Source organism: Xenopus tropicalis, chromosome 3 (genome assembly GCF_000004195.4).
Source record: "Xenopus tropicalis strain Nigerian chromosome 3, UCB_Xtro_10.0, whole genome shotgun sequence".
NCBI classification, from domain to species: Eukaryota; Metazoa; Chordata; class Amphibia; order Anura; family Pipidae; genus Xenopus; species Xenopus tropicalis.
The window spans coordinates 136,999,454-137,013,235 of record NC_030679.2 but is presented as its reverse complement, the minus strand read 5'-3'; the positions used below and the strand labels follow the sequence as shown (position 1 = coordinate 137,013,235).

The 13,782-nt window shown below is 39.6% G+C and overlaps 1 protein-coding gene across 2 annotated transcripts in view; it reads right to left on the bottom strand.

Moving 5' to 3' along the window:
• Nucleotides 1-13,782, bottom strand: part of LOC100497990 (collagen type V alpha 3 chain) — a 132,058-nt gene that overhangs the window by 35,038 nt on the left and 83,238 nt on the right. For both annotated transcript variants that reach the window (XM_012953005.3, XM_004918818.4), the window contains 9 exons: nt 13,459-13,512; nt 11,838-11,891; nt 10,397-10,450; nt 9,432-9,485; nt 8,155-8,199; nt 6,171-6,269; nt 5,914-5,967; nt 4,649-4,693; nt 1,557-1,610 (listed from right to left, as the gene is read on the bottom strand). In XM_012953005.3, coding sequence (XP_012808459.1) covers nt 1,557-1,610; nt 4,649-4,693; nt 5,914-5,967; nt 6,171-6,269; nt 8,155-8,199; nt 9,432-9,485; nt 10,397-10,450; nt 11,838-11,891; nt 13,459-13,512 — 513 coding nt within the window. The remainder of the gene's footprint in view (nt 1-1,556; nt 1,611-4,648; nt 4,694-5,913; nt 5,968-6,170; nt 6,270-8,154; nt 8,200-9,431; nt 9,486-10,396; nt 10,451-11,837; nt 11,892-13,458; nt 13,513-13,782) is intronic.

The window sequence follows — 13,782 nt, the reverse complement described above, 5'->3', positions numbered from 1 at the left end:
ATTCCCTTTTCTCTGTAATAATAAAACAGTACCTGTACTTGATCCCAACTAAGATATAATTACCCCTTATTGGGGGCAGAACAGCCCTATTGGGTTTATTTAATGGTTAAATGATTCCCTTTTCTCTGTAATAATAAAACAGTACCTGTACTTGATCCCAACTAAGATATAATTACCCCTTATTGGGGGCAGAACAGCCCTATTGGGTTTATTTAATGGTTAAATGATTCCCTTTTCTCTGTAATAATAAAACAGTACCTGTACTTGATCCCAACTAAGATATAATTACCCCTTATTGGGGGCAGAACAGTCCTATTGGGTTTATTTAATGGTTAAATGATTCCCTTTTCTCTGTAATAATAAAACAGTACCTGTACTTGATCCCAACTAAGATATAATTACCCCTTATTGGGGGCAGAACAGTCCTATTGGGTTTATTTAATGGTTAAATGATTCCCTTTTCTCTGTAATAATAAAACAGTACCTGTACTTGATCCCAACTAAGATATAATTACCCATTATTGGGGGCAGAACAGTCCTATTGGGTTTATTTAATGGTTAAATGATTCCCTTTTCTCTGTAATAATAAAACAGTACCTGTACTTGATCCCAACTAATATATATAATGTTTTATTGATTTTTTTTAGTAGACAAGGTATGAAGATCCAAATTATGGAAAGACCCCTTATCCGGAATACCCTTGGTCCTGAGCATTCTGGATAACAGATCCTATACCTGTACATATACAGAATGTTCCAATCTAGCCATGGTACATGCGCAGTATTAATTCTTTCACGTAATGTATTGTTTTCAAAGGTTTGTAGCATCTTCAGTTAAAGGGAACATCATTGGTTTGCATGTTCTTTAGATGTTTCTTTATTTTCCAAGAAGGCAGAGCAGCAGTCCGTAGTAATCTTAAACTTAAGTGCATTCTTACAGGATAAAAGGTATGCTTTTGGGACATGTAAGACTAAAGTTTAAAGTAGCGGGGAGACAAACAATACAGGGGTGCAGTAGGTTAATTATGTTTCAGTTGTCCTTCAAGAGTAAATCTGCAGAAATCTGCTACAGCCTATCAGCTGGTTCCTTTTACTGACCCAGCAAATTAAGTTGAATTCACAATGAGTATACTGTAAGACAGGGATCTCCAACCTTTCTTACTCGTAACCACAATTAAATATAAAAAGACTTGGGGAGCAACATAAGCACCATAAAAGTTCATGGAGGAGCCAAATAAGGGCTGTGATTGGCTATTAGGGGCCTCTATGCACACTATCAGCTTACAGGGGCTTTATTTGGTAGGAAATCTTCTTTGTATTCAACCAAAACTTGCCCCCAAGTCAGGAATTCAAAAATAACCTGGTTTGGGGGCACTGAGAGCAACATCCAAGGGGTTGGGGAGCAACATGTTGCCCCTGAGCCACTGGTTGGGGATCACTACTTTAAGATATAAACTATAAAACCTTGTGGGGAAAATATGTTCACATTTTGCTTATTTTTTTCATGAACAACTTACAGCTCCCCATAAATATATTAAAGAAGTCCATTTTACTCACAGGTGGGCCATCCGATCCGGCCAGTCCAGAGATTCCTTGCTTTCCGGCGGGGCCCTGTGTGAAGACAGAAGGTTTAGAGTCTGGGTTCCATATGCTTAGTGATGGGGTTCGCCACTACTATTGGTATTTTCCAGCCATAGATCACAGTATAATCAGGTGGTTTTTCTTGTAATCGGTGGGTATTTAGGTAAGCTGTGGCTTGTTTGGATTAGTGGGTCATACTTACATAAGCAGGAAGCAAGCTCATTCAAGTAAGCAGAAAAAGAGCATGTTATATGACAGAAAAGAAACCATTAACATTATTCTACGTTGTTTTAGTCGTTTACAGGATGATCTAAGCGATTTAGAGATGAAGAGCAATTTTACACTTATCCATGTTCATAACAAATAGCCGACCATCTACTGAATCGGAGGTGGATGGTATAAATGTACTGTGTTTCTATGACATAACATTAAGGATATCACAATTTATAACTGTTGGATTTTGGTCATTTTCAGGATGGTATAAAATAGAGGTGCTAGCATACACCATCTTTCTTTTTTTAATATAATTGTTTATGATGTAACAATGTACACCTGTTTGGTGCACAGGATGGTACAATAGTTTTACTAAAAGACAATCTTTTTAGAGTCATTTTAATTCATACCATAAAGCTGACCGTGGATTCTGCCAGTTTACGGGATCACATAATAGATTTACAGATGAACTGAGCTTTAACAGTAATCCCAATTTATACTACATGATTGACTGCCTGTTTGGTAGTACATGAATACAATGGCTGACTGCCTGTTCAGTATGAGGTGGATACCGAATGGCTGACTGCTGTCATTTTTAAAAAGCTTTTATGAAATAGTTTTACTATAGATGTCACCGTCTACACCGTTACATATAGGATTTACACATACACAATGCATTAACAATAAATCTCATTCATTCTAAATGACTGACCACTTGACTTTTTGTAACCTAGTATTACTAAGGGTGTTACAGCCCAGCCCCCTCCTTGGATTTGGCAGATACAGCATGGTATAAGAGACAGATTATCTGCCTGTTATTGAGATGTGGTTAGTTTGTGTGAGCTGCATGTATCATACTGAGTGGCTAACCACCTGTTCACCAGGAGATGGATAGTATTTAGATTCTTTTTTTATAAAGTGAAATAGTATTGCTAAGGATGTCACAAACACCTGTGTGGAGTTTAAAGAATGGTATAAGAAATGTACAGATTGACAACATTTTCATGGTAGTTCCCTACTATACTAAATGGCTGATCGCCTGTTCAGCATGGAGTGGATACCGAATGGCTGACCGCCTGTTCAGCATGGAGTGGATACCGAATGGCTGACCGCCTGTTCAGCATGGAGTGGATACCGAATGGCTGACCGCCTGTTCAGCATGGATTGGATACCGAATGGCTGACCGCCTGTTCAGCATGGATTGGATACCGAATGGCTGACCACCTGTTCAGCATGAAGTGGATACCAAATGGCTGACCGCCTTTTCAGCATGGATTGGATACCGAATGGCTGACCACCTGTTCAACATGAAGTGGATACCAAATGGCTGACCGCCTGTTCAGCATGGAGTGGATACCGAATGGCTGATCACCTGTTCAGCATGGAGTGGATACCGAATGGCTGATCACCTGTTCAGCATGGAGTGGATACCGAATGGCTGACCACCTGTTCAGCATGGAGTGGATACTGCTGAGTTAGAGGTAGACAGGATACATGTGCTGTAAGCTCATTCATACTGAATGGTTGAGCACCTGTTCAGTAGAAGTACAGATGTGATGTGCATTGAAGAGAGATGTAAAGATTGACTATGTTTCCATGTTAATACCCATCTATACTAAATGGCTGAGCACCTGTTCAGTAAGAGGTGAATACCAAATGGCTGACCGCCTGTTCAGTATGGGGTGGATACCAAAGAGATTGATACCGCATGGCTTAACGCCTGTTCAGTGTAAGTTGGATACCAAATAAACAAATAAGTCAGTATTAGGTGAACACTGAATGGCTTAACGCCTGTTCAGTATGAGTTGAATACCAAATGGCTGAACGCCTGTTCAGTATGAGGTGAATACCGAATGGCTGAACGCCTGTCCGCTATGAGTTGAATACTGAATGGCTGAACGCCTGTCCAGTATGAGGTGGATACCAAATAAACAAATAAGTCAGTATTAGGTGAACACCAAATGGCTGACCGCCTGTTCAGTATGAGGTGAATATCAAATGGCTAAACGCCTGTTCAGTATGAGGTGAATACCGGATAGCTTAACGCCTGTCCGCTATGAGTTGAATACTGAATGGCTGAACGCCTGTCCAGTATGAGGTGGATACCAAATAAACAAATAAGTCAGTATTAGGTGAACACCAAATGGCTTAACGCCTGTTCAGTATGAGGTGAATACCAAATGGCTAAACGCCTGTTCAGTATGAGGTGAATACCAAATGGCTAAACGCCTGTTCAGTATGAGGTGAATACCAAATGGCTAAACGCCTGTTCAGTATGAGGTGAATACCAAATGGCTAAACGCCTGTTCAGTATGAGGTGAATACCAAATGGCTAAACGCCTGTTCAGTATGAGGTGAATACCAAATGGCTGAACGCCTGTTCAGTATGAGGTGAATACCAAATGGCTGAACGCCTGTCCGCTATGAGTTGAATACCGAATGGCTGAACGCCTGTTCAGTATGAGGTGAATACCAAATGGCTGAACACCTGTTCAGTATGAGGTGGATAATGTTAATTAGACAGTAGACAGGATACATGTGCTGTAAGCTCATTCACACTGAATGGTTGAGCACCTGTTCAGTAGGAGGATGTACTCTATTGGTATGGGTGTCACAATCTACCCCTGTTTGGATATGGCAGGTTACAAGATGGTGTAAGCGATTGACATGCTTTACTATTCATACCTGTTAATAGTGAATAACTGCCTGTTCAGTAAGAAAGGGATAGGATAAATGTGTGCAGTATTTATGTAGTGTTAGTGTTAATATTTATAGGAGTTTACACCCATGCTGATCTATACAATATTAAGACAATAAGTAATTTAATGTCAAATCCTTTGGACAGCCTCATTTACCTTCTCCCCAGGCATTCCAATGGGACCTTGAGGTCCAGGCAGACCCTAAGAACAAAGACAGATAGACAATTACTACTTATTGCATACATGTATAAACAAACTTGTGTAGAACGAACTATAATTCTACACAAATTCTAAACACATCAGATAAAGAAATTCTATTCTACAATATTTAATACGGCACGTGTGTTGTCATCTGTGAAGAGGTAGGCTTTCATGAACTTACACGAAATTGTTTTCATCCCAAGGACAGGCCAATGGTCTGCCCATTATGTTAAGAAAAGACTAAATCATCAGTCAATATCTAAAAATGCAATAGTTTTTATTCTAGAAACAGGCCAATGGTCTGCCCATTATAACAAGAAAAGACTAAATCATCAGTCAGTATCTAAAAGGCAATTGTTTTTATTCCAGAAACAGGCCAATGGTCTGCCTATTATGTCAAGAAAAGACCAGATCATCAGCCAATATCTGCTCTCGCTTGAGCAAACTAAAGGGTAATCATGATGTCATTTTTGGTTTCACTTTTTTGAATATTGAAAGGAGTATAGTTACTTTCTTTAGCTTTTATGAAGGGGCTCATCACTCAGCTTGCAGTTTTAGTCTTGCTACAGTTGCCACACTATGGACACAACCTTCAATAGTCCTTTTATTATCTTATAATCCTTTAACAAACAGCTAAAAGAGGTATGGTATGGTAGGTATGGGGGACATGTTCTGACATAACTGGGGGTCTAAATAGCTGAAAAGGGTTATAAATGGAACTTTCTATGGCAGTTATAACACCACATGTTGTTAAACAGCCTGTATGGAGAGATAACACAGATCATGGAAATAGGTATTCCTGCAGGAACACTAGAGGCAATAGTGGCTCTTTAAGCTTGCTACACAGGAATAGGTTTTCAGTTCATGGTCTCCTTCCCATAAACAAAAAAAGGTTCCTTGATTACTAGGTTGTTGTCAGTGTTATTCTTAAAGCCATTCTTTATGGACATGAGCAACATTAGGTAGACCTCAATGTTTAATTCAGGGCTACCTGCCATTCCCACGGTAGAGGAAGGTTCTTAAGCTGCTGTCTACACTTCAGTATTTAGCTAAAAGCCTACTCGCTGCAAGGACTTATACTTTGCACAGGGGGCTCAACTCTCAAATTAAACACCAGGAAACTTTAAAGACCAGTAAAGCAAACTAGAGTGACAAAATAAAAGCGACAACTACACAGTCTGAAAGCAGAACATCTCTATACTTTTCATGAGTATACCTACATGGGGCCCTGGAGTTCCTTGCTGCCCATTAGGTCCTGCCTCTCCTTGGATACCCTGTTGGCAAAAGAATAGCAATTAAAAAAATGAAGGATTCCAGTCTATGGTACAAGTGTAATTATAATTAGTATATCATTAATTAATCATGTATGTTACTTTATTATATTAATTTGCAATAATGGCCACCTTAAACCTCACTTTTAATGACAGCATACAGTACAGCCCATTAAAACTTGTGTGTTCTTAATGTGGCTATTTACCTGATTTCCTTTTGGACCTTGAGCGCCATCAATTCCATTCACTCCTTGCTGACCAGGAGGTCCAGGGGACCCACGGGGGCCAACCAGACCACGAGCACCCTGAAGGAAAAAGGATAAAATCCACATTATTCACTTAACATATACTTTTTAGAACTGTCCCTCTGGCACTATGGTGGTAAGCTGCCTTTGTTGGAATGTGTGTAGAGGGGTGATGTTGGGGTACATGAAGGGGGTGCCAAGTTGCAAAGTTTGCTCCATAGCCAAGAGGTCTCTAGGAAGTAGGGAATGATCAGTCTGTAGCACACTTTTTCCAAGACAAAGCAAATGGCTGGTGTTTGTTCAAGCACTGCCCTGGGTGTTTCCGACCTGATGCTTGCAGCCATGAAAGGTGTGGATGCTCGCATTTGGTATAGTCAATATAACTAGGAACACCAGTCATGCCATAAAAACTGTTGAAATTCAGCTTTATTACAGACTTGCAAACATTTCATGTTTCAGGTCCCTTCAAGACTCAAATACTTGAGAATGGGCTCTAAGGGGCCCGAAACATGCTGTGTTTTCAAGTCTGTAATCAAGCTCAACTTTAGTTTATACTGTATAACTGGCACTCTCCTCCAGTGACAGAATGCCACCAGGTTCCAAGGTGTCTAAGATAATAGGACCACCATATGGGATTTACCCTGGCATGGGTGTGGGATTTTAATAATCAATGGATTATAAGCTTCATGATCTTTTAAATAAAAATCCATGCTTTCAAATGTATGCAGTTGCAAAGAATGAATTACTATTATGACTAGTACGGGCTCTGGATTGTGCATTCATCAGAAGACTTTGTTTTGTGTTTGGGAATACACTAACGCATCCTCTACATTAGTCCAGTAAATATAGGCCCTCCTTCCTTCACAGCAAGACTCCATGGGAGTTGACTCTCAGCAAAAGTCTAGTTTGGCCACTGTATCCATGCAGAGAAGCCAACCTTTAAAGCTGACATCCATGACATGCTCTTACAACGCCAGGGACTCCCCAACCATGTTCTGTTTCAACTGACTACCCCGAGTTACATCTAGACCACACCTTTGCTTTGTTCCCCTCCAGTCATATGAATACGGGGGATTCCCACAAAAACTATTAAGAACTGTTAACTTTTCAAATAAAATAATTTAACCCCTGTCCTGGCCCATTCAACGCACATAAGGAGCTGTAAAATGGTAAGGCAGAAAGAAGGAGCTGTACTGTGGCCTGTTACATGTTAAAGTTCCAGTTTATTTAGAATCCTGAGTGTAAAATCAAAACCATGTGTAGAGCCCAACAATTATCAACTGCAGTCCCAGGAAATAGGAAACAACAGGCCCGGCCATCTGTTCCAAGGTTAACTTGCTCACTTAATGCAGCAGAATTACCATTTTTTTTTTACAATCCAGTAAAAGAAGGATGAATATTAAAATGTGTAACCTGTAGAAATGTGTGGATTTGCAGAATAATTAATTAGGGTGGTGTAACCACAAGTAGAAATGTTTATGAAGTCGTAAGAACGTAAGCCAGCTCTTTATAAATATGCAATTAATTTCCAAGTCTTGTCGCCCCTTAATTTGCCTCATGGAAGCCCGACCAACTAGGTTTCTCCAGTGGAACATTTCCATTTCAGACACTTAAGTGTGGTTCTGAGTCTTCGTTCAGGTAAGCATTTTGTGGGCTCTGGGGTAAGGTCAGCAGACCATGTAAAACATTAGAAAAACTTATAGAAGTTCCAGCTAGAAGGGCTTCACAGGTTGCATTTAACTCAAATGCCCAAAACAGTGGCAAGGGGGCTTCCTGAACAATAATTAGAATAATATGTGTAAATGGTGTTTGGGGCTCAAAAATAATAGGAATTGGTTTAAATTATTTTTTGATGTTGCTTGTCCTTTACGTATCTTTTCCTTCTGACTATTACCACCATCATAAATGAAGGCTAAGGATAGAGTTCAAGCAAGAGACAACTTACTGCTTCTCCTGGAGAACCTGCAGGCCCCGGTGGTCCAACAGAACCCTGGAAAAAGATAAAAACACCATAATAAAATGAAGGAGATATCAAATCAAAAGCTTTCTGTACAGAGTTGTTAGCTTTAGCCCAAAAGTGTATGGTAGGCACCAGGGATTATCAGGTTAAATATTGAATGGATATCTAGACTTTTCCCTTATGTTAAATACCTAGTAGGTAAGACTCTCTAAGTTTGAAAAGCCTATAGACATGCTGTATAGTACTTGAGTTAAAAAAAATCCTGGCTCTTCCTCTGTAGGTTGCCATCAGAATGTTCTATTCCAGGCTATTTCTCCTGCCTGATTACCCTAGTAAGTGTCCCTCAGAGTTTCTTCTGGTCTGTCCCATTGCTGGAATGACGGGATGGAAATGTAGCAAGAGCAACAGATGGGCATCATTTACAGATGTGCCAGTTTTTGGGCGATTCCTCCTTATGCTTATCATCATATGCCTTTTGTTATTTAACTTTCTTTTAGGGAGAAGGGTAATATATACAGATTTGAGGTTGGTACTGCTTCCAGTAAAGAAAAAAAAATCTCCCCTTTACTAAGCACAGATGTGAAGTAAAATCAAAATATTTTATTGTGATTCCCTCTGCAGTGAAAAACAATGTGTTCAGTGCATTCTGTTCTCAGGGGTGATTAATAGCACATTGCATTTATAGCATCTGGCAGCTGGGAAGCTTTTACTTTATGTTACAGTGTGAAATTTATTGACTATGTATGGGAGAAATCCCATGCTCAGTTTTACTCCAACCAATCAGCAGTTAGAACTCAGTCAGTCTGACTAGAGAGAGGTTCTTAATAGCCCAAGTAGCAAACAATCGTCAGTTAGTTGTGATCAGTCTACTAACAGTCAGAAAATGAAAGCATTGATTTTATTGGATGTTCTGGCCAGCTGCACTAGTGCAATTAAGAACCTGTTTTTAGCATTTAGGATTTACTATATCATTGCCTTTCTGGTTCTATAGGTGTTGCAGAGGAGTGGCCATCCATGGTGCCCAGGAGGCACTTGTAACACTTTATAAAAATGTATTACATTGTTTGTTACCATTGTCTGTACTATTATTGTATAGTATATATGTACAACTTCGCACAACGTTCATCATTACCACTACTTATGTGGTGCAGAAGAGCCCTAGCCCAAGAAAGGTTTGAGTGAATTGAGCGATGGCTGGGTGAGGATGTGGCTAAACTGGCCAAGCTATTAAATTGTAACTGTTGGGTTGTATGTTGGCTTACCTTTTCTCCATCCTTTCCATGAGGACCGGCAGGTCCTTGGCCGCCAAATTCTCCCTGGTTGAAATAATAAGAGGTCACTTTACTTGAGATAACATGGGCTCAGTTATTAAAATGTGTATTTATGGAGCTCCGTCAATTAAATTTCTACTTAACAGACTTGAAATTAATGCAGATACACATATGTAATTGTTTGCATTCAAATCATTTTAGATATCAAGGTGGCAAGCTATGGATGTTTTCTTACACCCTGCCATTGCATGTGATTTAGTTGGCATTGGGTGTAATAGGAACTTCCATATGAATCCAGTAGTTTATACACAAGTACATTATAAAACAAGGGTTCTTTTGCACCTGCCAATGTGTTATGCACCTAAGACAAAAATCATTGGCACAGCAGGTCCTGAGTCTAGGTGCTACATATACACAAGGCACAAAGGTTTTCTGTAGTAATCAAATATGATAAATCAAATAATTGACATTAAATCGCTCTTGATAAGAGCAATAACCTCTTATTTGTACTGTTGGGAAACCTTGAACAACACTTCTTTCCACCAGCTGTTATCCAATGGTAAGGTGACATGGTCACCACCAAATGGTTGGATGAGGGCTTTACACACTGAGCAATGATCAGGCAGTTTGACTAAGGACTACATGAGTAGGTGACTGTCGTGGTTAAATATAGATCAGATAAGGTTGCCCTTGGACATTGCATGAGGAGGTCTGCTCAAGTGGCCGTCTTATTAAAGTTATAGCAATCCAATGAACACTTTAAAACTGAAATATACCCTATTTCAATGTAAGGGTTAACTTTATTTATTCCTTATATTTCGAATGTGAAGGTATTTTTAGTAAGCAGAACTAACCAATAAAACATATAAATGGGAACGACATGCCCTGGGACAGTAACACTTTACACAAATGAAAAATAAACTGAACGTCTCCTTCTTTAAACAGACAGTTCTTACCTTGTGACCCTTTTCTCCTGGGAGTCCTGGCAATCCATCAAAACCTCTGTCACCCTATAAGAAGTTACATTTTATTTAATGTTAATGGATATGTAAACCCTACATTTTCCAACCATGTATATATATGTTGGGCATATCTTCCCCACCCAAACCATGCCATTTGTACTGCATATATTCCCTCTGTTCGCCGGCCTATCACATTTTTGCTGAATCAAATAGCAACTTTAATGTGATGGCCAATTTCCCTTTCACACATCTTCAGTGACATTTACACTGATTATATTTTTTGTAATGAAGCCAGCGGACCAGCACTCCCTTTGACTTAAAGCAAAGTTTTTCAAAGGAGAAGGAAAGGTAAAAACTAAGTAAGCTTTATCAGAAAGGTCTATGTAAATACAGCCATAAGCACTCACAGAAACGCTGCACTGAGTCCGCTATCAAAAGAAACACAGGATTTCTTGTCTCCTTTTTTGTAAACATGTTCTATTGTATCAGACTTCTTCTCTCAGAAAAATCGTTCATTCCTGGGGCAGAGTCTGCGCAGCTCTCTCCTCTCTCACTTCTCCTGCTCCCCCCTCCCATAAGAATTCATAAGACTCACTCCCCCCTCCTATCAGAATGTGTGATTTGAGCTAGCAACGACTAGATCTGCAGCAGGAAGCTATGAAGACCAAGCAAAAATGGCAGCTGCTATCTTAAACAAACAGAGGGAGCTTCTAGGGCTCTTTACTATGGTAAAGCTTTCTGCAGAATAAATATAGTGTTCTAGGTGGCACTAATGTGGTGAAGCTATTGGCAGTATAATACCAAAATGACTTTCCTTCTCCTTTAAAGGTCTATGTAAATACAACCATAAGCAATGAAGAAACACTGCACTGAGGTTTTTTCAAAAGATACAGGATTTCTTGTCTGTTTGTTTTCCTGTACACAGCTCTCTCCCTTCTTCCCTTTCCTGCTCCCCCCTCCCTCAAGAACTACCCCCCCTTAGAAATTTGGATCTGAGCCAATCAGCAGGAAGCTTCCTCATAGTCTTACTAACTGAGCATGTACACCGGTCTAGGTCTGGGTGCAGGAGTGAGGCATTATGAGAACTTTCTTTACACAGCTCAGAGTGTTTTTTTCCTATGAGGCTTCTGATCTTCTGAACGGGAGAAATATGGGGAGACATAAGGGCACTATTGAGAGAACTGAAGGTATGCCTGCAGCTTGAGATTAACTCTTTATTAGCCTTTCCTTCTCTTTTAACTTTATTGTGCAGTATCTGACATATCTGGACCCTTTCTCCAATGAAAAGGGCCACTGGTATTACTGAAAACATCATGATAGACAATTAGGGTGTTTTGTGCACCCAGCACTTATAATCTAAAATTTAATTTGGCAATTTAATGAAGAAGCCTTCAGCCTAAACACCTGCCAAAACATTGATAGTAGCAAGACATACCTTCATTCCGGTTTCTCCTGGAACACCACGACCACCATCTGCTCCAGAGCGCCCCTAATGTGCATGAGAGGAACATTAAAGGAGGAATTAGTGAAAATTAAAAAAAATATACATCAGTGAGAGTCTTTGGTGGAAAGACACACAATTGTACAAAAATAAGAAAGGAGAAAATGCCAAAAATAAGGGCAAAAGTGAACTATGGGCACCAGGAAGCAAAGTAAGATGCAGAAAGAAAGCAGCTGAGGCACAAGGTAGGACTATAACTTAAAGGAAAACTATACCTACAAAAATTGCAGGTATCTATAAAAATATATAACATGAAACAACTCATATCTAAAGAAACCATTTTCATTAAAATATACTTTTTAGTAGGATGTGCCACTAGTTACTCCTAAATAGAAAACTGCCATTTTAAGGATTTAGGGCCGCCCCCTGGGATTATATAATTCACACACGCAAATAAACCAAGGGCACATATACAGTACATGTTAGGTCACATCAGCCAATTAATAGACAAAGATCTGCCTTTTACTCCCACACTTTTTCCTGTTACAGTTAGAGCTGCATTACTTCCTGTCAGCTGATCTCTGAGGAAGCACACAGCCCATCACAAAATGGTGGTTTAAAGTAAAAGATGTAAATGGGCGATATTTACTAATATAAATATTCCAGTTTGGTAAGATTTTTTCAGAGGCCACTTAATATGATATAAACAATCTGATAGACTTCATCTGGTGGTATAGATTTCCTTTAAAGGAAAGATGGGAAAGATGAAGGAAACAGAAGGAAAAAAAAGATGGAAGAACACAAAAGTGGACAAAGTCAGATATAGGAAAGCCTCATCTAACATTCATGTATATTCAGCTAAATGTGAAAATTCTAGCAAATTGGGATAGGGAATGGTTAGTTGAGTTATCAGAGGTCTTTGAGAAAAGGAGAGAGGCAAATAAAATATAGAATAGTAGCTTGAAAGAGAAATGCTATATTGTATATACTGAACTTATTGCATTAGACCAAAGGTTCAGCAACAGTGATGATCCAGAACTTCAAAATTCAGAGTGTCAGTGACACTGCACATGCTCCGTGTGCTCTGGGCTGCTGTTGAGAAGCTAAGCTTAGGGGTTGTTATCAAGCAGAAAGTGAGGTTTGCCTGTCAACCTGATATATAAGCTGATGCTACAGGGCTAATTATGAAATTCTGATGCTAATTGCACTGGTTTCAGAGATGCCTTGTAATGAGAATCTGAATAAATTACTACTGAGCCCTGTATTGTGAGTTTTATTTTCTATAGTGTGAGTGGGTCCCTAAGTTCAGATAAGTGACAGCAGCACAGAGCATACAATGGGAATCAGCAGAAAAGAAGATGAGGCTATTAGGGCTGGGCTTGTACAAGACTCTATAACATAATGTACAAAGTTTTTGTCCTATGTCTTTAGTTAAGCTTTAGATCCCTTAAAGGGATACTTCTTACTAGAATTGTATTCTTTATCAAAATGTTTCTTTTAAACCATTTTCTTCGTTTAAACTCTTTCTTAAATTGGACAAAGGTTGCTTCTGCTTTAAGAGTGTGTCAATTAGAGTTTGTGAGGCGGAACTTAAATGCTTGACTAGCTTACTTACTCTTTTGCCAACCTTTCCCGGGGGTCCTGGGATACCTTGGAAGCCACGAGGACCCTGGAATTTAAGTTTGACAGTGAGAAAAAAACCCATTGAGAAAGTGGTAGAACAATGTTACACTGCAGGATGATGGCACACTAAACCAAAAAACTGCTATGGAACAATGAGACTGCCCCTCCCACTGATGGGGACACGGTGGGGACACAGACAGGGGACAGTTGGGAGTAGGGTTGCCACCTTTCAAGCTGGGTAGGTGATAACAAATGGGTGGTCTGTGACTTAATATGGGAGCGGCATTGGCAAAAGGGCACGGGGCTATGATGAGGG